Raw genomic sequence first — 25,277 nt, 5'->3', positions numbered from 1 at the left:
ATCTAGTTGATGATCCCTGATTTGACCTATTGTCCTGTGCCCTTTAACACATGCTCAAGTAAGAAAATATTATCAGTTGGCATTTCTGTTCTGTGCAGACATTTTCTTTCCTGCCACTTTGCTGAAAAGAAATACTGTTTTGGTCACAAATCAACTTTTGTTAGAAACATTAACCTGCCCTCAGCACTTTTTTACCCAGAATATAAAACATCGTACGAAGTCAGGTTTATGCTGATGGATGTAAAGCTGTACATTAATATTCTCTATGGATGATTTGGTATGTCTGCATAATCAATTTCACCAGGCAAATAACAGTTTTGCTTTTGTTGTTAGATGCAAATAAGGGATTTGGCAGATCCACATATCAGATTGAAAAGATTAAATTAATGTGCTCAGACCATGACAGTTCATGGATCACTTTGACCAAGTAAATAGAAGTGTTGCAAGTATTGGGCCCTGGAAAACATGCATTCTTGATTGTCTTTTGCAGCTTCTTCAATGCATAATGCTACTGTAGCATTATTTAACAGCTGGCGTCAGTCCTTTATTACTGCAATATAATTTAGGTCTTGATGATATGTATTTTATTTTTCAAGGAATTATGCAATTGTACACATCATGTGATAATGATTATATGTGGGTGGGGATATTTATTCTCTCTCCATAGGTGTTCATTATTGTTGGATGTTCTGGGACAAGCTTTATTTATTCTATATGATTTGAGGCCCCACAAACCCTCCCACCTGGTCTAGACTGTTGCCCGTTGCCCTGAGGAACAGTTTGGGCCTCCGGGGTGGATTGTGTAATTATAGCAACGCACATTCAGCACCCGCCTGCTTTATGTGGGGTGCCCTGGGAAATAACTGTACAGCGAAAAACCACATCAGCAAAACTCCACAGAATGACATTATGTACCTTCCTGGCATTATTCATGGAGTTTTCTAGAAAGCACACCAAACATCCTTGACTGACCTTGGTGGCTTAGTTTCTTGATGATGGAAGTAGGCTCAGTCATGTCACCTTGCTAAATCAATAAGGGAAATAGGTTTAGATCACAAGGGTTCACAATAGATGACAAACTAATAAACATTTAAATACAATTGGAATTTTATATAAAGTCAGAGCTGCTGAAAGTATTTGGTGACAAATTGCACCAGATTTTTTTTTTTACCTCAACTGGTTAAAACTATTAAACCAATTGTTACCTCAACTGATTAAAACGATTAAAACTACTATTGATCAGCTTTCAACACTGACTGTAACAGGGCTCTCCATGAGAGAGAGAGAGAGAGAGAGAGGGGGGATATTCTTATTCGTATTTTTGAAACTACATTGTTGGTTAGGGGCTTGTAAGTAAGCATTTCACGCTCAGGTCTACCTACAACTGTTGTATTCGGCGCATGTGACTAATACAATTTGATTTGAGAGAGAGAGAGACCAGTAACAAGAATGCTTTTATCTCTCTGTACAGACGCAGAGAGCATCTGCGCGATATCGGACATACCTTGGCCCTTTTATCTATAGCTTCTAAACAGTCTTCATCAAGCGACCATGAGAAACTGCGAGTAAGGATTACATTCATGTCTCATCAGTAACTCCTTGGTATTTTTTTTGTTTCGTGATTTTTTTTAAATCGTCAAGAAGAGTGACTGAGTGAAACCAGAGGGCATAATACCTACTCTCGCTTCTTTTGTCATCAATTTTAGCCTACTACTGGCAAGTGGAAAACAAGCCCCACGTTCGCTCAATTGAGGGAGAGATTCTGTCGTTCTAACGATGTGACAGTTGGTTGGGGGTGTAAGTGTAAGCAATTGGTTGGAGGGGGGGCACTTTGGAGAGGATAACCTGTGCAATGGAATGGCAATGAGATTCAATTTGGGTTGATTGTCTTTATATACAGTCTTCTTGCCTACTATAATCTCTGCGGCGAAACTGGTGCTGATGACAGGATATCTAATTTTCTGCGCGGGAGCACTGAGGTGGCTGCGATGACGATACGTGCCTTATACACATAAGCAAAGATCGGTCACCAAACTTGGATTGGGCATGTTTTTCTATCACGGGTAGGTGTTGTCGGTTTCCCTTCGGTTTCATGGCTGGCGCACGGCAGATAAAAACTTTGTTGACTTTAAACATCTGCATGTTTGTGGGTATTATACTGTTCTCGGTTTACTGCAGAATTCAGGATCGCTCAGAGGAACTCCTGAAGAACGGCAGGACCACTATGCAAAGATCTAACCGCAGAAATGGGAAAGTTAATAACTTTGTGGAGAAGCAAGCTATTCTCCAGAGGCTTGAGCATCTTGAGGACATGGTCTACCATCAATTGAACGGTAAATGATTGATCCATGTGATCATGAACACCAAGTCAGCTTGGTGCAACTTCATTTCACTCCACATCAGTGCTTTATGAATGACTTTTATAGTGCCCCGACTGAGTAAATCATGCATTTGACAGTGTTTCTTTGATTTGCCACATCTCAGCTGTTGTACAACCCATGGGTATTGTCATTCTCTTAAATTGGAATAACCGATCAACCTGGCCCACATGCTTTTACATAATTCAAAAATAACCCAGACAAAGGGCTCTGATTTTCTCCAAAAGAACAGCATTATAAACGTCTAATTCAGGGCGCCCCAACTGGCGGCCCTCAGGTGATTTGATTTGTCAAATGTTTTATTGTTTGACATAAACGACTTTAAAAACACCAGCAAATCAGCTCAAAGTGATTTTTATTTTGGAAATATGTTCCCAAGTATTCCCACTATGGTTGCACATTTTGGGGAATATTCAGAGGTGGAAATTTTCCGTGGGATTTAACGGGAATATATGGGAATTAACGTAAATATATGCACATTTATATTAATACCATTTAACAGTAGATGTTTTTTGCGTTGGATATATTTACCACATCATATGGAGACAGAAACATAAACCTTTTACCTTATCATAAGTAGTTAAAATAATTAAATCCTCCCAATAGAAATACAAAAAAAAACAATTTAGTTATGAATTGAACTTTAATTAAATAAGTTGACTTCACATGGGATGATTTCACTGAACAACAAAATAAAAGGGAATATTGAATGATCCCCAATGATCCATCACATCTCCCAAAAACGTTTTTAACATACATCTGTAAAATGATAGTCTAGAAACTAAAGCTTTGGATATCTTCCTCTGAGGCCTCAATATCTTCTTCCTGGACCTCCTCAATGTCCACCTCTTGAACATCAGACTCCAAGGCCTCATCTTCACTGTCACTTTCCAAACTTGTTGAGGATGGCTCGTTGTCAGGCTCAAAAAGCCTCAAATTTGCCCAGATGGCCACCAATTTTTCCACCCTTGTATTGGTCAGCCTGTTGTGTGCTTTGGTGTGTGTGTTCCCAAACAAGGACCAGTTGCGCTCTGAGACGGCTGATGTTGGTGGGATTTGGAGGATGATGGAGGCAACAGGGGAAACAGCCTTAGATCCACAAAGTCCCTTCCACCAGGTGGCTGATGAGATATGTTGGCACAACTGCTATATTGCATCTCCATTCCAAAGCCCTTGCTTGGAAGTATACTTCGTTAGTCTGCCAAGAACCGTGGCCTCATCCAGGCCAAGGTTTCGAGACACGGAAGTGATGACACCATAGGCCTTGTTGATCTCTACACCAGACAGGATGCTCTTGCCAGCATTTTTGGGATCCAACATGTACGCAGCGATGTGTATGGGCTTCAGGCAGAAGTCTTCACGCTTTTTGATGTACTTCAGAACTACAGTTTCCTCTGCTTGGAGAAACCGTGATGTGGGCAGGGCAGTACAGATTTCTTCTCTTACATCTGCAAGCAGAGTCTGAACATCAGACAGGATGGCATTGTCTCCCTCAATCTGTGCAATGGCTACTATTATAGGTTTCAGGAGTTTCAGGCTGCTTACCACTCTCTCCCAAAATACATAATCCAGGAGGATCCTCTTGATGGGGCTGTCCATATCAGCAGACTGTGATATGGCCATTTCTTGGAGAGACTCCTTCACCTCCAGGAGACTGTCAAACATGATGACAACACCACCCAAGACTGGTGTTGCTGGGCAGCTTCAATGTGGTGCTCTTATTCTTCTCACTTTGCTTGGTGAGGCAGATTGCTGCTAGAACTTGATGACCCTTCACATACCTAATAATTTCCTTGGCTCTCTTGTAGAATGTATCCATTGTTTTCAGTGCCATGATGTCTTTGAGGAGCAGATTCAATGCATGAGCAGCACAGCCAATGGGTGTGATGTGAGGGTAGGACTCCTCCACTTTAGACCAAGCAGCCTTCATGTTCGCAGCATTGTCTGTCACCAGTGCAAATACCTTCTGTGGTCCAAGGTCATTGATGACTGCCTTCAGCTCATCTGCAATGTAGAGACCGATGTGTCTGTTGTCCCTTGTGTCTGTTGTAGAATACTGGTTGAGGGTTGGAGATGATGTAGTTAATTATTCCTTGCCCACGAACATTTGATTGCAATACAGTCTGCTTTCTCTATGATTTACTTGACCTTCACTTGAACTCTGTTGCACTCTGCATCCAGCAAATGAGTAGATAAAGCATGTCTGGTTGGAGGGGTGTGTGCTGGGGCAAGAACAGTCAGAAATCTCTTCCAATTCACATTGCCTGTGAGCATCAGAGGTGAACCAGTTGCATACACAGCTCAAGCAAGACATTCATCAGCATTTCTCTGACTATGTTACTCCATTGAGTCAAAAACCTTCTGATTCCAGGAGGACAATGAGCTATTGCTATCGATAAGATGTTTGATTCATAATTTTCACCTCGAATAGAAGTAGCGGGACTTTTGTCAGAGATTGCTTGTTGTGAGCAATGAGGGAACTTTATGCACTTGGCCAGATGATTCTGCATCTTTGTTGCATTCTTCACATATGATCTGGCACAATATTTGCAAATGTACAGAGCTTTTCCTTCTACATTAGCTGCAGTGAAATGTCTACATCAGATAGTGCCCATGGAAAAAGATGAGTAAAAAAATACAAGTACAATTCCATGTACAGATAAAATAAGAGTTAAGCAGTTAGATTAAACAACTCATTTGTAAGATAAATGTTTTAAAATGAAACATGTATGGAAACAGGGTGATTTAACACAGTTAGCAGGCTCAGTTAGCAGGCCCAGTTAACAGGCTCAGTTAGCAGGATCAAGCAAGCTAAAACCCACATGGTAGCAAAAACGAATTAGTAGAACTTGTTAACAAGTTAGAAATGAGTTAAAAACACACTTTGCTGTAGGCTACTATTTACTAGTTAACAAAAAAATAATGTATGTCATATCAAATATATTCACTCCACCCAGTATTGTAATCAAAACTTACCAGAAAGCATGTAGTCCTTGGCTCAGACAGTGTAGTAGTGTGGGCTCAATAACATCTCATTAGTGTGCAAGATCTTGAGAATCAGCTGTACATGTGACGGAAGTATGTACTGTGCATGTAGAGGGTTGCTATTCAATTGAGTTGGGGATAGTTTTACCAAAATATGCCACAAGACCTAGAATTGCCTTATGTGCATCCCACAAAAAGGTTCACTGTTATAAGCTAACATTTTTGATGAATTTAAGCAAAATTCTCCAAATTCCCGGGCTTAACTTCCCTTGGAACATGTCCAGAAAAATTATGGAAATTTACCGGAACGTTTCCGACCCATTGCAACCCTAATTCCCACGCATAACACAGAGAGAGATATGTGATCGTAAGCAAGGTCTGAAATGATTCTGTTTTAGTCAAATATGATATCTGTTTGGGCTTCTTGCGGTCAATGTGCAGTCTATAAATGATTTGTAATTATTTTCTGGCCCCCAGACCATTCACTCAAGAAAAAAATTGAGTTGATGATCCCTAGTTGAATCCATATGGAGAGTTATACTTTATGTTTTATATAAAATTACATTCCAGATAATTAACACTATTACTGTATATACAATATGTGATTGGCCAGACATTTGTTTGTTTGTTACTAGATCAAATTAAATAAAATATTATTTGTCACATGATTCGAATTCAACATGTGTAGTTGACCTTACGGTGAAAGACTTATTTTCCAGCCCTTAACCAACAATGCACATTTGCTAAATAAACTAAAGCATAAAATAGTAACACAAAAAAATAACAATAATGGGGCTATATACAAGGGGTACCGGTACCAAGTCAATGTGCAGGGGTACGGGTTAGTCAAAGTAATTTAGGTAATATATGCATGTAGGTAGGGATAAAGTGACAATGAATTGATAATAAACAGAGAGTAGCAGCATGTGAAGGAATGTGAACGTATGTGTGTATGTGACATCAATACGCATGTGTGTGTGTGTTTTGTGTGCTGGAGTGTCAGTGTAGTATTTGTGAGTGTGTGCATAGAGCCAGTGCAAGGGAGTCAGTGCAGAAAAAAAGACAAATAAAATAAGGGGGTCAATTCAAATAGTCAGGTTAGTCATTTGATTAACTGTTCAGCAGTCTCATGGCTTGGGGGTTAAAGCTGTTAAGGAGCTGTAACGGGTTTCTTCCATCTCCTCTGACGAAGAGGTGGAACAAGGATCGGACCAAAATGCAGCGTGGTTCGTTAGATACATCTTTTAATGATGAAGTAAACACGAACAATACAAAACAACAAACGTCGAAAACCGAAACAGCCCTGACTGGTGCAACAAACACAGAGACAGGAACAATCACCCACAAACACACAGTGAAACCCAGGCTACCTAAATATGGTTCCCAATCAGAGACAATGACTAACACCTGCCTCTGATTGAGAACCATATCAGGCCAGACATAGAAATAGACAAACAAGACATCCAACGTAGAATGCCCACTCAGATCACACCCTGACCAACCAAAACATAGAAACATACAAATAAACTATGGTCAGGGTGTGACAGGAGCCTTTTGGTCCCAGACTTGGCGGTCCCGTACTGCTTGCCTTGCGGGTCCAGAGAGAACAGTCTATGACTTGGGTGGCTGAAGTCTTTGAACATTTTTAAGGCCTTCCTCTGACACCGCCTGGTATAGAGGTCCTAGGTGGCAGGAAGCTTGGGCCCCAGTGATGTACTGGGCCATACACACTACCCTCTGTAGCGCCTTGCAATCGGATGTGGAGCAGTTGCCATACCAAACAGTGATGCAACCAGTCAGGATGCTCTCGATTGTGCAGCTGTAGAACTTCTTGAGGATCTGAGGTCCCATGCCAAATTTTTCAGCATCCTCAGGAGGAATAGGCGTTGTCGTGCCCTCTTTACGACTGTCTTGGTGTGTTTGGACCATGATAGGTCCTTAGTGATGTGGACACCAAGGAACTTGAAGCTCTCAACCTGTTCCACTATAGCCTCGTCCTTTTCCTGTAGTCCAAGATCAGCCACTTTGTCTTGCTCACGTTGAGGGAGAGGTTGTTGTCCCGGCTCCACATTGCCAGGCCTCTGACCTCCTCCCTATAGGCTGTCTCATCGTCGTCGGCAATCAGGCCTACTACCGTCGTGTCATCGGCACACATCATGATGGTGTTGGAGTCGTGTGTGGCCACACTGTCATGGGTGAACAGGGAGTACAGGAGGGGACTAAGCATGCACCCCTGAAGGGCCTCCATGTTGAGGGTCAGCGTGGTGGATATGTTGTTGCCTACCCTCATCACCTGGGGGCAGCCCATCAGGAAGTCCAGGATCTAGTTGCAGATGGAGGTGTTCAGTCCCAGGGTCCTTAGCTTAGTGATGAGCTTGGAGGGCACTATGGTGTCGAACGCTAAGCTGTAGTCAATGAACATCATTCTCACGTAGAGGTGGCCAACAATTTTACTGGAGAGACACTATTAAGGTGTTGAATCAGATTTGTTTTAGAGGACTGTCTGGAACAAAAGCCTACACATCCAGTAGCTCTCCATGAGAAGGGTTAAAGAGAAGGGTCCATGGCCCCTATTTTTAGCACCTAAAATAGTTAACAGCATTCCCTTTGAGGAGCTTAATTGGACTCCACCACAAAGCAGTTTAGGAGGATGGATGCTGTCAGCCTTAATTGATGGGTCTCAACCTTGCTGCAAACAAGTGTAGAGGACAAACTAGTTATCCTGAAATATCATCTCTTTTTTTTGCTGCACAAAACAAGCAGTCACAAGAAGAAATCTCCATACCCCATGATCCTGAGGTTATATATCAGGTCAGTGATATAATAAAAGCCAGTTGGGGACATTTCTGCAGCAGGTTTATATCACATTTACTAATTCCTCTTCCTTATCCAATGTGGTGTTGTCTGATGCATTTGCTTTATAAAATCCCCCCCCCCCCTGACAACATAAGACATTCTTCTCACATTACAAGTCAATCATCCTGTCCCCTGTCCCCCTGTCTATTACTTACCACCAGTAAAGTCTAGGTGAATAATAATAGTCTTCAGTTTCCTTCATCCCTGGCTATCCTGTTTGTCAGTCAGACTGGGAGTTTATTAAGATGACCTATTATAATTTCACAGACAAGGTGCTGCAGACAGTAGACGTGTCAATTATTTATCTTGTCTAAACTTCAATTGCCAACTCTCTAATGAATCTAGATGCTCACTGTTGTTTACGTTCTCGAGGGAAAAGAGACAGCTCAAATGACTGACACATTGAGATGAAAAGTGTAACAGCTTGCTTGCTTTTGTGATCCAGAGGCACCTCAGACAGTTTGCAAAATGAGTCTGACATTTTCCTCGGACTTTCCACAGGTCTGGGAAAGACGGTTGGGGTACTGGAGGGACGAGTGGGCCAGGGACAGGGGCAGGCCAGGACCCCTGCAACTCTGAGAAACCCTGTCCGCGACCCAGATGGAGGAAAGTACGAAGAGTATGGCTACAACGCACAGCTGAGCAATCAAATCCCACTGGATAGATCCATTCCTGACTACAGGCCGAAAAAGTAGGTCCTAAACCCTGCCCTCACAGCTTGAAAACCAGAAGGTAACATAATAAAGCATTATGAGTTTAGGGTACTGATGTGACAGCTTCTCACTAAGTTGTGTTGACAGGTGCAAGCTGATGACTTACCCAGATGACCTCCCTCAGATGACGGTGGTGTTCATCTTTGTAAACGAGGCTTTGTCAGTGATCCTACGGTCAGTCCACAGCCTGGTCAATCACACACCTGCACACATCCTCAAGGAGATCATCCTGGTGGATGACAACAGTGACAGTGGTAAGACAAGGGCTTTTACTGTGTGTGTGTGTGTGTGTGTGTGTGTGTGTGTGTGTGTGTGTGTGTGTGTGACAGAGAGAGAGAGACTTGAAATTATGGTTCTCGTTTGAGCTCCAACACTTGATTATTCTTGTTGTTGTAGTGGAGCTAAAGCTGAATCTGGATCAGTATGTGAATAAGCAGTACCCAGGCCTAGTGAAGATGGTGAGAAATAGCAGACGGGAGGGACTTATACGGGCCAGAATCCTTGGCTGGAAAGCTGCCACTGCACCAGTTGTTGGCTTCTTTGACGCGCATGTTGAGTTCAACACAGCATGGTGAGGAACAGCTTCTTATTTCCCCTCAGATTGACACTTGAAAAGGAGTTTAAAATAGTCTCATGCATTATCATCAATCAGATGCAGATTCCTCCCAACACTAAGGTGCCATTTGTCCTACAATATCTAGCTATATACTGTACTATTTTAAAACTGAATGCATTACACTGAGATCTGCTGACAGTGTTTGTGTATCTGACAAGAAGAGCATTTTTATTTGCAAATCAGAGGTATTCCTTTCTCTCAGTAATGGAAAGACAAGGAGGTACAGTAGTCACCACAATCCATCTTCACCACACCACTTTAAGAGGAATTCATTCAGGCAAGGTGACACTCTCAGAAGTTAACCCTATTTGTTCTAAAAATGATATTGCCGACTCCTTAACTGCACTCATATTGCAAAAGCTATATCCACAATGGAAATGATATCTGATTGCATCAGTCAAGTTTTACACGGAAAAACTATTGAACACACCACGCAGCCCATGGGTCGTTCCATGTCATTTCAGTAAGTAGAAACAGATAAGATTAGCATTCCTGCAACATTCTTTTGTTGAAATATAATCTGATCTCTGAGAAATAAAGCTAATTGATTGCACACAAATTGTCCATTTTAATTTATAGGATTCATATAATATTAACTAAGTATAGTACTTAACATCCAATTTGGTCCAAACTTTTTTCAAACAATGAGTAAGACATGAAGAATCTAAAGACATGAGCAAAAGCCCCCCACGCACCCCTGCAAACCCCATGCCAACCCCAATCCAAAAACAAGTATAAAATGGACAATTTGGATGCAATCAATGAGCTTAATTTCTCAGAGATCAAATTATATTTCAACAAAATAATGTTTCAGAAATGCTAATCTTATCTGTTTCTAAAAACAGAAACAATTTCAGAGCATTTTGAGACGGTGGGTCTCGAAATCCTCTTTCTTGTGCTTTTTGAGGTGGAACGACCCACATGTGAGGCCATCAGTGTTTCACTACAGTTGTAACACATAGAACTGCAAGCTACAGTACATAAATGACTATTTATTTGGTTTTGTTCTCTGGAACGGATGTGAAATGGAAAATAAGCTGTCAAGTGTAAGGGAAGATGAGAACTGTACAGTACCTTCCTCTGCTAGCAGTGAGGATTCAGGTTGTTTTGATGAAGATGATTAAACGCTTGAACAGACTGTGGTGGCCCCATTTTCCCCCTGGGAACAGATGAGATGACAGAAACATGATTTACTGTCATGCTTTTCCTATCATGCCAGCATGAACAGCATGAAGTTACCAGTAAACATTTCAAGCACCTTTAGAATATTTATAGAGATAAAATATTTGACTAAAATGCGTTTCCCTTCCTCCTTTGACAGGGCAGAACCAATCCTAACCAGAATCAGGGAGGATCGAACACGTATTATTCTACCGTCGATCGACAACATCAAGTACAACACGTTTGAGGTGCAGCGGTATGACAACGCGGCCCATGGCTACAACTGGGGCCTTTGGTGTATGTACATCAGCCCCCCCCAGGCCTGGCAGGACAGAGGAGATGATACGGCCCCCATCAGGTATGGGAAAAGTACAGTATGTTCCTAGGACATTATTGGGGCAGTTGTCTGATGCAATATTCTGCAATACATTGCCTATCGATAATCTACACCCCTGCTATTCACATTTTCTTGCATTACAAAGTTGGATTAAAATAGATTTAATTGTAATTTTTGTCATTGATCTACACAAAATATTCCATAATGTCAAAGTGAAAAGAAAATTTGAAATTAATACAAATTAAATAAGTATTTGCCCCCCTTTTTGTAGACAAGCCTAAATGAATTCAGAAGTCAAATTTGGCTCAGCAAATCACATAATAAGTTATATGGACTCACTCTGTGTGAAATAATAGGGGCTGATGTGATTTTTGAATGTCTACCCCTTCCTCTGTCCCCCATACATCAACAACTGTAAGGTCCGTCTCTCAGTCAAGTATTGAATTTCAAGCACAGATTCAATTACAAAGACCAACAAGTTTTTCGAAAGCTACATAAAGAAGGGCAATGATTAGTAGATGGGTAACAATAACAAATCAGATACTGAATATCTCTTTAAGCATGGCCAAGTTAATAATTATGCTCTGGATGATGTATTAAAGCACCCAGACACAAAGATGTAGTCGTCCTTCTGAATTGAGCTCTATCACAGGAAGGTATACTTAGGGATTAAGGCTGGGAATAGCCAGGGACCTCACAATAATACTACGAAACTTATGTGCTGATATGATGTGTTGAGATTCTCACGGTTCTATATGTATTGCGATTTCATACTGTGATTTTATTGTGATTCGATGTTTCAAACATACTGCTCACCATATGCCTGCTGTAAAGGTATAGCACAAGAGAGAGCCATGAGAAAATGAGTTTGCTGAAATAAAAGTGCTGAAAACAAATTGGCTCCCCATTTAAAAAGAAGATGATCAAGCTATGGAGGAAAAAGAATGGAGTTTTGGTGCAGGTACAGCCAACTAGCGCAAAATTATATTGCGATATTGTCAAAATTATATGATATGATATACAATGTCGGCTGGAGTAGTGTAAAGCTTGCCGCCATTGTACTAGTTCCAAGATGGCGTAGCAGTCGGACGTATGTTTTGTCTTGTCCCGTGTAAATATTGTTTAATATATCGTTTTCCTTGTTTTTATTCGTATACATTTTAATCTCACTTTCCATCTACGGACTGAATATACTCTCCTGCAACCCGTGTTATGAACTTGAGTGAAGACCCAAAAGCGGTTTTAACAGAAAACAGAGTTCTTTAATGAAAATACAGGAATGGCATAAATCCTCTTCCAACGTTGTCAGCGGAACAAAAAGAACGTTAGTATAGTGCAGGATGCTCCTGCCAGGCAGACTCCGACAGGACAGGACAAGGTGGAAGCAAACGAGACGACAGCTTGCTTCTGGCATCAAAAAACACAAACAAGAATCAGACCCTGAAAGTAGCAGGAACAGAGAAAGAAATAGAGACCTAATCAGAGGGGGAAGAGAGAACAGGTGTGAAAGAGTGAATGAGCTAGTTAGAGGAAATGTAGAACAGCTGAAGAATGAGAGACAGAGAAGGTAACCTAAAAAGACCAGCAGAGAGAGAGAATGAAGAGAAAGGACAGGAACAGACATAACAAGACATGACAGTACCCCCCACTCACCGAGCGCCTCCTGGCGCACTCGAGGAGGAAACCTGGCGGCAACGGAGGAAATCATCGATCAGCGAACGGTCCAGCACGTCCCGAGAGGGAACCCAACTCCTCTCCTCAGGACCGTACCCCTCCCAATCCACTAGGTACTGATGACCACGGCCCCGAGGGCGCATGTCCAAAATCTTACGAACCCTGTAGATGGGTGCGCCCTCGACAAGGATGGGGGGAGGGACGAGCGGGGGCGCGAAGAACGGGCTTAACACAGGAGACATGGAAGACCGGGTGAACGCGACGAAGATAGCGGGAGAAGAAGTCGCACTGCGACAGGATTAATGACCTGGGAAATACGGAACGGACCAATGAACCGCGGGGCCAACTTGCGAGAAGCTGTCTTAAGGGGAAGGTTCTGAGTGGAGAGCCATACTCTCTGACCGCAACAATATCTAGGACTCTTGGTCCTACGCTTATTAGCGGCCCTCACAGTCTGCGCCCTATTACGGCAAAGTGCCGACCTGACCCCCTTCCAGGTGCGCTCGCAACGCTGGACAAAAGCCTGAGCGGAGGGGACGCAGGACTCGGCGAGCTGAGATGAGAACAGCGGAGGCTGGTACCCGAGGCTACACTGAAAAGGGGATAGACCGGTAGCAGACGAGGGAAGCGAGTTGTGGGCGTACTCTGCCCAGGGAGCTGTTCTGACCAAGACGCAGGGTTACGAAAAGAAAGACTGCGTAAAATGCGACCAACAGTCTGATTGGCCCGTTCGGCTTGACCGTTAGACTGGGGATGAAAGCCGGACGAGAGACTGACGGAAGCCCCAATCAAACGGCAAAACTCCCTCCAAAATTGAGACGTGAACTGCGGGCCTCTGTCGGAAACGACGTCAGACGGAAGGCCATGAATTCGGAAAACATTCTCGATAATGATCTGAGCCGTCTCCTTAGCAGAAGGGAGCTTATCGAGAGGAATGAAATGAGCCGCCTTAGAGAATCTATCGACAACCGTAAGAATAACTGTCTTCCCCGCTGATGAAGGCAGTCCGGTGATAAAATCTAAAGCGATGTGAGACCACGGTCGAGAGGGAATGGGAAGCGGTCTGAGACGGCCGGCAGGAGGAGAGTTCCCAGATTTAGTCTGCGCGCAGACCGAACAAGCGGCGACAAATCGACGCGCGTCACGTTCCCGAGTGGGCCACCAGAAACGCTGGCGAATGGAAGCGAGCGTACCCCGAACGCCGGGGTGGCCGGCTAACTTGGCAGAGTGGGCCCACTGAAGAACGGCCGGACGAGTAGGAACGGGAACGAACAGAAGGTTCCTAGGACAAGCTCGCGGCGACGGAGTGTGAGCGAGTGCTTGCTTTACCTGCCTCTCAATTCCCCAGACAGTCAACCCGACAACACGCCCCTCAGGGAGAATCCCATCGGGGTCGGTGGAGACCTCAGAAGAACTGAAGAGACGAGATAAAGCATCAGGTTTGGTGTTTTTTGAGCCCGGACGATAAGAAATAACAAACTCGAAACGAGCGAAAAACAGAGCCCAACGAGCCTGACGCGCATTAAGTCGTTTGGCTGAACGGATGTACTCAAGGTTCCTATGGTCAGTCCAAACGACAAAAGGAACGGTCGCCCCCTCCAACCACTGTCGCCATTCGCCTAGGGCTAAGCGGATGGCGAGCAGTTCGCGATTACCAACATCATAGTTACGTTCTGACGGCGATAAGCGATGAGAGAAAAACGCGCAAGGATGGACCTTGCCGTCAGAGAGAGAGCGCTGAGAAAGAATGGCTCCCACGCCCACCTCTGACGCGTCAACCTCAACAACAAACTGTCTAGAGATGTCAGGTGTAACAAGAATAGGTGCGGATGTAAAACGATTCTTAAGAAGATCAAAAGCTCCCTGGGCGGAAACGGACCACTTAAAGCACGTCTTAACAGAAGTAAGGGCTGTGAGAGGAGCTGCCACCTGACCGAAATTACGGATGAAACGACGGTAGAAATTAGCGAAGCCCAGAAAGCGCTGCAGCTCGACGCGTGACTTAGGAACGGGCCAATCAATGACAGCCTGGACCTTAGCGGGATCCATCTTAATGCCCTCAGCGGAAATAACGGAACCGAGAAAGGGACAGAGGCGGCATGAAAAGTGCACTTCTCAGCCTTCACATAAAGACAGTTCTCCAAAAGGCGCTGGAGGACGCGTCGCACGTGCTGAACATGAATCGAGAGAGACGGTGAAAAAATCAGGATATCGTCCATGTAAACGAAAACAAAAATGTTCAGCATGTCTCTCAGGACGTCGTTAACTAGTGCCTGAAAGACAGCTGGAGCGTTAACGAGGCCGAAAGGAAGAACCCGGTATTCAAAGTGCCCTAACGGAGTGTTAAACGCCGTCTTCCACTCATCCCCCTCCCTGATGCGCACGAGATGGTAGGCGTTACGAAGGTCCAATTTGGTGAAAAACCTGGCTCCCTGCAGGATCTCGAAGGCTGAAGACATAAGAGGAAGCGGATAACGATTCTTAACTGTTATGTCATTCAGCCCTCGATAATCCACGCATGGGCGCAGGGACCCGTCCTTCTTCTGAACAAAAAAAAACCCCGCTCCGGCGGGGGAGGAGGAGGAGACTATGGTACCGGCGTCGAGCGAAACCGACAAATAATCCTCGAGAGCCTTACGTTCGGGAGCCGACAGAGAGTATAATCTACCCCGGGGTGGAGTAGTTCCCGGAAGGAGATCAATACTACAGTCATACGACCGGTGTGGAGGGAGAGAAGTGGCCTTGGAACGACTGAACACCGTGCGCAGATCGTGATACTCCTCCGGCACCCCTGTCAAATCGCCAGGCTCCTCCTGTGAAGAAGAGACAGAGGAAACAGGAGGGATAGCAGACATTAAACAGGTTACATGACAAGAAACATTCCAGGATAGGATAGTATTACTAGACCAATTAATAGAAGGGTTATGGCGCACTAGCCAGGGATGACCCAAAACAACAGGTGTAAAAGGTGAACGAAAAATTAAAAAAGAAATGGTTTCGCTATGATTACCAGAGACAGTGAGGGTTAAAGGCAGCGTCTCACGCTGAATCTTGGGGAGAGAACTACCATCTAAAGCGAACAAGGCCCTGGGCTCCCTAACTGTCTGAGAGGAATGTCATGTTCCCGAGCCCAGGTCTCGTCCATAAAACAGCCCTCCGCCCCAGAGTCTATCAAGGCACTGCAGGAAGCAGATGAACCGGGCCAGCGGAGATGGACCGGAAAGGTAGTGCGTGATCCAGAAGGAGAGGCCTGAGTAGTTGCGCTCACCAGTAGCCCTCCTCTTACTGATGAGCTCTGGCTTTTACTGGACATGAGGTGACAAAATGACCAGCGGAGCCGCAGTAGAGACAGAGGCGATTGGTGATTCTCCGTTCCCTCTCCTTGGCCGAGATGCGAATACCCCCAGCTGCATAGGCTCAGCATCCGAGCCGGCGGAGGAGGGTGGCAGTGATGCGGCAGGTGGCAGTGATGTGGAGAGGGGAGCAACGGAGAACGTGAGCTCCTTTCCACGAGCTCGGCGACGAAGATCAAACCGTCGCTCTATGCGAATAGCGAGAGCTATTAAGGAGTCCAGACTGGAAGGAACCTCCCGGGAGAGGATCTCATCCTTAACCTCGACGTGGAGACCCTCCAGAAAACGAGCGAGCAAAGCCGGCTCGTTCCAGTCACTAGAGGCAGCGAGAGTGCGAAACTCAATAGAATAATCCGTTATGGATCTATTCCCCTGACATAGGGAAGACAGGGCCCTGGAAGCCTCCTCGCCAAAAACAGAACGGTCAAAAACCCGTATCATCTCCTCCTTAAAGTCCTGATACTGGTTAATACACTCAGCCCTCGCCTCCCAGACTGCCGTGCCCCACTCACGCGCCCGTCCGGTAAGGAGAGAAATGACGTAGGCGATGCGGGCTGCGCTCCTGGAGTAAGTGTTGGGCTGGAGAGAGAACACCACATCACACTGAGTGAGGAATGAGCGGCACTCAGTGGGCTCCCCAGAGTAACACGGCGGGTTGTTGATCCTGGGCTCCGGAGACTCGGAAACCCTGGAAGTGGGCGGTGGATCGAGGTGGAGTTGGTGAACCTGTCTTGTGAGGTCGGAGACTTGGACGGCCAGGGTCTCAACGGCATGTTGAGCAGCAGACAATTCCTCCTCGTGTCTGCCTAGCATCGCTCCCTGGATCTCGACGGCGGAGTGAAAAGGGTCCGGAGCCGCTGGGTCCATTCTTGGTCTGATTCTTCTGTTATGAACTTGAGTGAAGACCCAAAAGCGGTTTTAACAGAAAACAGAGTTCTTTAATGAAAATACAGGAATGGCATAAATCCTCTTCCAACGTTGTCAGCGGAACAAAAGAACGTTAGTATAGTGCAGGATGCTCCTGCCAGGCAGACTCCGACAGGACAGGACAAGGTGGAAGCAAACGAGACGACAGCTTGCTTCTGGCATCAAAAAACACAAACAAGAATCAGACCCTGAAAGTAGCAGGAACAGAGAAAGAAATAGAGACCTAATCAGAGGGGGAAGAGAGAACAGGTGTGAAAGAGTGAATGAGCTAGTTAGAGGAAATGTAGAACAGCTGAAGAATGAGAGACAGAGAAGGTAACCTAAAAAGACCAGCAGAGAGAGAGAATGAAGAGAAAGGACAGGAACAGACATAACAAGACATGACAACCCGCCTCACCCAATGTGGTACGGATCTGCTATTTTTATACTTTAGAACCGGAACCCCCATCAGAAGCTAGCCAGCTAACTAGCTACTAGCTAGTAGTCAGTTAGCCACTGCTAGCGTTCTTCACCGTTAACTCGGACACCAGCCAGCCTCAGCTCGGTCAATACCTGCCAGTCTGCACAGTGCAATATCAACCCAGAACATATTGGACGGCTTTATCTCTACCAGGATTCCTACCGCAAGCTCTGAACCTTTACACCAGATCATCACAGCTAGCTAGCTTCAATCTGAGTGGCTACCCCTGGCAAACGTCTCTGTCCCGAAGCAAGCACCAGTCAGCCTTGAGCTAGGCCCATTACGCAGCTTGCCGAAGAGGTCCACCAGCTAATTCTTGGGCTACAAGACCTCTTTTGCCAATTGGACTGGACCCTTTACTGCCGACACAGAGCCCCGCCAATCCATCATGACTGGTCTGCTGACGTAATTGTCCGAGTTGGTTTCAACAGGCCCTTCCGTTCCGACATCGCCAAAGGCCCATCTGCTAGCCCCGGCCCGCTACCTGTCTGAATCGCAGTGTCTCCAGCTCGCCTAGCATAGTAGCGACCACTGAATCGGCTCCCTGATTCATCTAATGTTACTCATTGGACGGTATGATCACTTGGCTACACATGCCTCTCCCTAATGTCAATATGCCTTTGTCTATTGCTGTTTTGATTAGTGATTATTGTCTTATTTCACTGTAGAGCCCCCAGCCCTGCCCAATATGCCTTAGATTGCCCTTTTTTCCCACCCCCCACACATGCGGTGACCTCACCTGGCTTAACTGGTGCCTCTAGAGACAAAACCTCTCTCATTGTCCCTCAATGCCTAGGTTTACCTCCACTGTACTCACATCCTACCATACCCTTGTCTGTACGTTATGCCTTGAATCTATTCTTCCACACCCAGAAATATGCTCCTTTCTGAACGCACTAGACGACAAGTTCTTATAGCCTTTAGCCGTACCCTTATCCTACTCCTCCTCTGTTCCTCTGGCGATGTAGAGGCTAACCCAGGCCATGCAGCCCCCAGCACCACTCCTATTCCCCGGGCGCTCTCATTTGTTGACTTATGTAACCGTAAAAGCCTTGGTTTCATGCATGTTAACATCAGAAGCCTCCTAACTAAGTTTGTTTTATTCACTGCTTTAGCACACTCCGCCAACCCTGATGTCCTAGCCATGTCTGAATCCTGGCTTAGGAAGGCCACCAAAAATCCTGAAATTTCAATCCCCAACTACAACATCCGATCACTCTACCTGTACACAGCCAATCTGTAAATAGCACACCCAACTACCTCATCCCCATATTGTTATTTATCTTCTTGTTCCTTTGCACCCCAGTACCTCTACTTGCACATCATCATCTGCACATCTATCACTACAGTGTTAATGCTAAATTGTAATTATTTTATTAAATATTATATATTTTATTTATTGCCTTACCTCCCTAATCTTCTACATTTGCACACACTGTACATAGATTTTTCTATTGTGTTATTGACTGTACGTTTGTTTATGTGTACCTCTGTGTTGTTTTTGGATGGCAGGCAGCTTAGCCCCAGTGATGCAATGGGCCGTACACACTACCCTCTGTAGTGCCTTGCGTTCAGAGACCGAGCAATTGCTGTACCAGGCAGTGATGCAACCAGTCAGGATGCTCTCGATGTTGCAGCTGTAGAACCTTTTGAGGATCTCAGGACCCATGCCAAATCTTTTTAGTTTCCTGAGGGGGAATAGGCTTTGTCGTGCCCTCTTCACGATTGTCTTGGTGTGTTTGGACCGTTCTAGTTTGTTGTTGATGTGGACACCAAGGAACTTGAAGCTCAAGTCAACCAGCATGATTTTTCCCATACTCCCTTTGCTATTCTCTTTTTGATAGTCTGCCTGGTTTTGAGCCCTCCCTGTCTCTGGACTACTTTCCTGCCTGCCTGATCATCCTGCCTGCCCTGACCTTGACTCTGCCTGCCCTTCGGTACCTTTTGGACTCTGAACTGGTTTTGACACTTTTGCCTGTCCACGACCACCATTCTCTTGACTTACCCTATTGGATTAATAAATACTGTAAGACTCCAACCATCTGGCTCCTGTGTCTGCATCTGGGTCTCACCTTGTGTCATGATAGTTTCAGCATTACAATGCCCCCGGGCACAAAGTGAGGTCCATACAGAACTGGTTTGTCGAGATCAGTGTGGAATAACATGACTGGCCTGCACAGAGCCCTGACCTCAACCCTATCACACACCTTTGGGATGAATTGGAATGCCACCTAAGAGCCAGGCCTAATCACCCAACATCAGTGACCGACCCCACTAAGGCTTTTGTGGCTGAATGGAACCAAATGAATGGAACCAAATCCCCTCAGCATGTATATAGCCTCGCTTTTTACAATTATTTGTTACTTTTATTTGTTACCTTTTTTTAGGTATTTTCTTAAAACTGCATTGTTGGTTAGGGCTTGTAAGTCAGCATTTCACTGTAAGGTGACATTGTATCCTGTTGTATTCGGCACATGTGATTTGATTTCATACACACAGAGAACATTTCCATCACACATGCAATGTATGCAACGAGGCACTGAAGTAATACTTAAAACAATATAGCAAAGGAATACACCTTTTGGCCTAAATGTTTGGGGAAAATCCAACACAACACATCACTGAGGAACTGCATCCTTAAATTGCTGTCTAGCAATGATCCCCAACACCTTGACAGAGCTTGAATTATTTTGAAATAAATTATGTGTAAATATTGCACAATCCAGGTGTGCAAAGCTCTTATGAGATTTACCCAAGAAGACTCAGCTGTAATCACTACCAAAGGTGTTTCTAACATGTTAGCGTTTTATATAATAGTGTATATTAGTGTTTTATTTTTCATTACTCAAAAAAATTGTTAGAATTTATCTTCAACTTTGACATTAGAGTATTTTGTGTTGATCGTTGACAAAGAAATGACAATGAAATCCATTTGAATCCCACTTTGCAACAGAATAAACAGTGAAGAAATCCATGGGTGTGTAGGCTTTCTATAAACAGAAAACGTGGTCTTGAAAAACATGTTCTTAAAATATACAAGATGTTCCAACTCGCTTCTACAGGGTAGGCCGCCAGGCCTTAATCTGTTCTTTCTCCGTTCAGAACCCCTGCCATGACTGGCTGCTCCTTTGTGGTGAACAGAGAATACTTTGAAGAGATTGGCCTTCTAGACCCAGGCATGGAGGTGTATGGAGGAGAGAACATTGAATTGGGCATGAGGGTAAGTTTCTAAGTGGTACATGCTTAAACTAAGAACTAATCAATACAGTATGTTCTGTGGTCTATTATGTGTTAGCCATGACAATGTGTGCTACGGTCTTCGTTGCATGAAGGATTGGACCAAAGCGCAGCGTGGTAAGTGTTCATGATTTTTATTAACACTGAACAAAATAACAAAGTGAGAAAGGAAACCAAAACAGTCATGTCATGTCATGTCATGTCATGTCATGTCATGTCATGTCATGTGCAGAACACTAAACAGAAAACAACTACCCACAAAACACAGGTGGGAAAATGCTACCTATGTATGGTTCCCAATCAGAGAAAACGATAGACAGCTGTCCCTTATTGAGAACCATACCTGGCCAAAACAAAGAAATACCAAAACATAGAAAAATGAACATAGAATGCCCACTCAAATCACACCCTGACCAATCCAAAATAGAGACATAAAAAGCTCTCTAAGGTCAGGGCGTGACAATGTGATTATAAAGCAAGAAAATCATTATGTAATTTTGACTGGAGAGTTCAAGTGTTTGTGTGCTGTAAGAGATGCATGAAGTTCAATTAAGCTCTGTCACAGTAAAAAGGATGTGGGTGGGATTTAATATGAATGTAACGGCAGCATATATATATATTGGCCCTGATCCAAATAGATTTCAATATCTGTTAAAAAGGGATAGGCTGCCATTATCTGAAGTATGATTCAAAACAAGTTTAGTTTTAAGTCTCGTGCACAAGTAAGTGAAATGCCTTTCTTGCCAGCTCTAAACCCAACAATACAGTAATCTATATCAATGTAGTACTAAACATAACAAAAGGCAGAACAAAAACACACAAGTAATAAAAATAAGAAATAAGAAGAACACAACAAAGTAAGCACACTATATACAGGGTCAGTTCTACTATCAAACAGAATGGAATATTCAATCCGATCATTTAACTTAGGTCCTAAAAAAATGTGTGACTTGGCATCAATGGCTTGTTATTAAAACATATGGGTCTGTTCTGACTAAATTCTCTCCCTGCATGTTTTGGTTGGCTCTGCTGAGATCATCAAGGAATCATTAGGCTCTAAGCATACAGGGAGACCAGTTTGCATGAATATGGATGGAAGTTATCCTGCACCACACCACCTGGTATACTGCTGAATAACAAACCCATGCCTTTATAGTGCACCAAAAAATGGTCTGTGTCAGGTGATTTGTCCATCAGTTATTTCCCAAAAGCCTGGACCCATTTGAATTCCCTTTCTTTCTAATACTATAACTGAGATAGTTGACTGTAAAAAAAGTCTGTAGTGACGTTGGTGTGGAAGTTGTGTCCCAGTGTGAGAACTGAATGTGTTCCAGGACTCTGCAGTCACCTACCAGCGTCCCACTGACACACAGACTTATTTCACACTTCCGACATGATCGTTATGACGTGAGCAGCAGTGTGCGGGAAGCGACAGGGGACAGCAGGACAGAGACGGAAGGGGAGAGAGGGGGAGAGAGAGAGTGAGAGAGAGAGAGGGGTGGGGACAGGAAGAGAAGAAGAGGCCAGGTTTGCACCTATTACGCTGAGAGGGGAATAAAGTACAAAACATTTGGTCCAGGTAATGGAGACAGTGGGAAAGGGAGACGGCACAACAACAGAAACCCAATGAGAGACAGCTGATTGTATCAAAAGAGATCTAAGCCAAATTATATTTTTGTTAACCTTACCACACCTCTCTGTGCTGTGCTCAATGCACGGGAGTATGAAGAGGTAATAAAAAAAAAATCTGGCAACACCACCAGTATATAATCATACACATCATCTGTCTTTCTCTTTCTTGAACTGTCTATGTTATGTCTCAGGTATGGCAGTGCGGGGGGAGTATGGAGGTGTTACCATGTGCTCGGGTGGCACACATTGAACGCACCAAGAAACCCTACAACGACGACATTGATTACTATGCAAAGCGCAATGCCTTGAGGGCAGCCGAGGTGTGGATGGATGACTACAAATCGCACGTCTACATGGCCTGGAATATCCCCATCAACGTGAGTCGAGTGTAGTTCCCCAATATTCTACAGCTCAATTGCGTGTTAACTGGTCATTGATTTTGGTGCTGTGAATTGTTTTCTAACTCAACAGAACCCAGGAGTTGATTTTGGAGATGTTTCTGAGAGAATCGCCTTGAGGAAAAAATTGCAATGTCATAGTTTCCAGTGGTATTTGCAGAATGTGTATCCAGAGATGCGAGTGTACAATGACACCATCACCTATGGTGAGGTGCGAAACAGCAAGGCCAGTGGCTATTGCTTAGACCAAGGATCTAAACACAACAGCGTGACTCTCTGCCCGTGTCATGGCATGACATCACAGGTCAGGAGAAGTTCTTAATACCCTATATGCTTGAATGCATAGAAATGTATTCCTCTTACACAAGCTCTTATGTTAGTTCAGGAAAACATGTATAACTATCCCATACACTCTGGCCACCGGCGGATACCCACAATATATTATGCATCCCCACCCATTTGCGTTGAAGCCCTTCCATTGTTCATCTTTACAGTGGTTGTTTGTGCTTTCATTTAGCTTGCTTTAGCATGGTAATTCAGTGAATTCCAAATGAATTTGCTTGGCACAGGGCAGTTTGACAAGGTTACCTCTACTCAGAACTGTGCAGCAGCACCTGTGATGGGCTCCAACATCCTCTCTGGCATCTAGTTTCCTGAGTGTTGTTCATCGTGAATTATTCAACCCTGGACTTTGTAATCGTCTGTGCCCTGGAATAGAGATCAAGCTCACAATGTCAAATGACAATGAACTCTTCAGATAGGATCACTGGGTCTCATTTATAAAAACATGTACTCACCTAAGGGATCTGTATGGTCCATTACGCTCATAAACAATTTGGCTTTCATCAGCATGGAACATACATAAATGCAAGTATCCCTGTGGTATCTATCAAGTCTACATTGTCATTAGTATTTCAGTCAATTACACAGCAAATGTTTGTTGGACATCTCAACAGTAACTAAGGACAGGCCTTGCATTGGATTTGATTGATCTTTCGTTTCAAGATGGCCTTTCCACTGCGTAGTTGTGGTGCAGCTGTTGAAAGAGCAGGCACTGGTTTGACAGCTCTTGTTCAGCTCAAGAGGCACTATGACCTTTCGTACTCAAGGTATCAAGAAAGATCTTTCTCATGAGACAGCTCAAGGATTACCCAATAACATGTACCATTCCTATGTGTACAGAGTATTTAAAACGTTTTGTATTGTCCTAAGACTACTGTATGTAGGTGTCTGTAAAGATAGTATTTGTATATAACCGTTCATATATTTTTTCAGAACTTGATGTTTACTTGGCATTAACGTGTTTTTTTAGCTGGCCCGTTACACCTCAGAAGGGCTTTTGCAGCTTGGTCCTCTGGGTTCCACTACGTTCTTGCCCAACACCAAGTGTCTGGTGGACGAGGGACGAGGGCGGACGCCAAGTCTCAAAACATTTGATGGAGTGTCACACTCATCACAAAGGCTTTGGGACTTCAGTCAGGTAAAACTTCAATATGTCATGACTTGTGGGGGGAAAAGGACTCCTGCCGAAACTGTATTGCTTTTTAAAACTGCAATTATAACCACAGATTGTTCCTCTTCCCTCTGTAGAACGGCCCAATAATCAGCAGAGACACTGGTCGTTGTTTGGAGGTGGAGATGTCTAGAGAGGCCAGCTTCGGCCTACGGCTGGTGGTCCAGAGGTGCTCTGGTCAGAGGTGGACTATCAGGAACTGGATCAAACCACCACGACACTGAGGGCACAATATACAGGCCAGCTGATTTCTACAAAAAAGACATGGGACTCTTACCTTGTGGCACTTGGACTTCCTCTTTACAAATATTGTGTTCCTTTGGATTGAGGCTGTAGACTCCGTTGTCTGCTCCTGGAAAGGTCAAGGGATTTCAAAGAATCTCAACGCCAACCTTCCACAACTCAAGCATCTTAACAACAAGTCATCACAAAGTATGGAGGATACATATCCCTACGAAGAACCAGAGGATGTACCATACGGAGGTTGTCTATGACAATGATAGTTGCAGTCTGCGATACTTAAGGAGGTAATACAAGCGAACTGGCACATGTTGACGAACCAGTTCATTTTGAGCGTGTTTTGTTTCTGAGTTCAGATTTCACGCCATAATCACAATTATGTTCCTTCAATTATATGTCTGTCATCTGGAGGGCTACATTATCTCACACTCGTGGACAGTAGAGGAAAAAGTAAAAAACACAAATTGTACACAACAACTTGAATCGAATGATATAACATTAAACATTATGACATATGTGTTCCTTCTTGACGAGTGGTTTTGTATGAGAGCAGAATTTTTTTACTATTCTTAATCATGAAAAGTATTGTTTTCTCACCTCTACAGCTGGTTCCACATACATTTATGCAAAGGGCTGACCTTGAGTATCCAGGCTCTCTAATTATATGTAAGTGTTTCACTCAGACAACATGTGAACTGTAATCTCTGTGATCAAGCACAGGGGAGGCATCCAGGTAGCCATTTGATTAGCTGTTCAACAGTCTTATGGCTTGGGGGTAGAAGCTGTTAATAAGCCTC

The 25,277-nt window shown here is 44.1% G+C and overlaps 1 protein-coding gene across 3 annotated transcripts; it reads left to right on the top strand.

The window, feature by feature from the left end:
* The first annotated feature begins 1,321 nt into the window (after positions 1-1,321).
* On the top strand, positions 1,322-25,044 carry LOC135517826 (polypeptide N-acetylgalactosaminyltransferase 9-like). Of its 3 annotated transcripts, XM_064942462.1 has the most exons (11): positions 1,322-2,063; positions 2,179-2,333; positions 8,721-8,910; positions 9,020-9,186; positions 9,329-9,503; positions 10,870-11,067; positions 20,563-20,680; positions 22,521-22,706; positions 22,801-23,031; positions 24,040-24,207; positions 24,318-25,044. In XM_064942462.1, the coding sequence occupies exons 1-11, from the start codon at positions 2,047-2,049 to the stop codon at positions 24,462-24,464; spliced, it is 1,752 nt and encodes a 583-aa protein (XP_064798534.1). In that variant the 5' UTR covers positions 1,322-2,046; the 3' UTR covers positions 24,465-25,044. The 3 variants fall into 3 exon arrangements, with proteins under 3 accessions (XP_064798534.1, XP_064798533.1, XP_064798535.1); XM_064942461.1 differs by having other exon boundaries at positions 1,322-2,333; XM_064942463.1 differs by lacking the exons at positions 1,322-2,063; positions 2,179-2,333; positions 8,721-8,910; positions 9,020-9,186 and having other exon boundaries at positions 9,388-9,503; positions 10,875-11,067; positions 24,318-25,020.
* Positions 25,045-25,277: the final 233 nt, after the last annotated feature.

The sequence above is a fragment of the Oncorhynchus masou genome, chromosome 28 (assembly GCF_036934945.1).
Source record: "Oncorhynchus masou masou isolate Uvic2021 chromosome 28, UVic_Omas_1.1, whole genome shotgun sequence".
NCBI lineage: Eukaryota > Metazoa > Chordata > Actinopteri > Salmoniformes > Salmonidae > Oncorhynchus > Oncorhynchus masou.
The sequence above is the reverse complement of the archived record's forward strand: the minus strand, read 5'-3'. Positions and strand labels throughout refer to the sequence as shown.

Coding starts and splice junctions, on each gene's coding strand:
- LOC135517826 (XM_064942461.1), top strand. CDS start 2,093: ATGGCTGGCGCACGGCAGATAAAAACTTTGTTGACTTTAAACATCTGC. Junction 9,187..9,328: donor GGATGACAACAGTGACAGTG/GTAAGACAAGGG, acceptor TTGTTGTTGTAG/TGGAGCTAAAGCTGAATCTG. Junction 22,707..22,800: donor CCTGGAATATCCCCATCAAC/GTGAGTCGAGTG, acceptor CTAACTCAACAG/AACCCAGGAGTTGATTTTGG.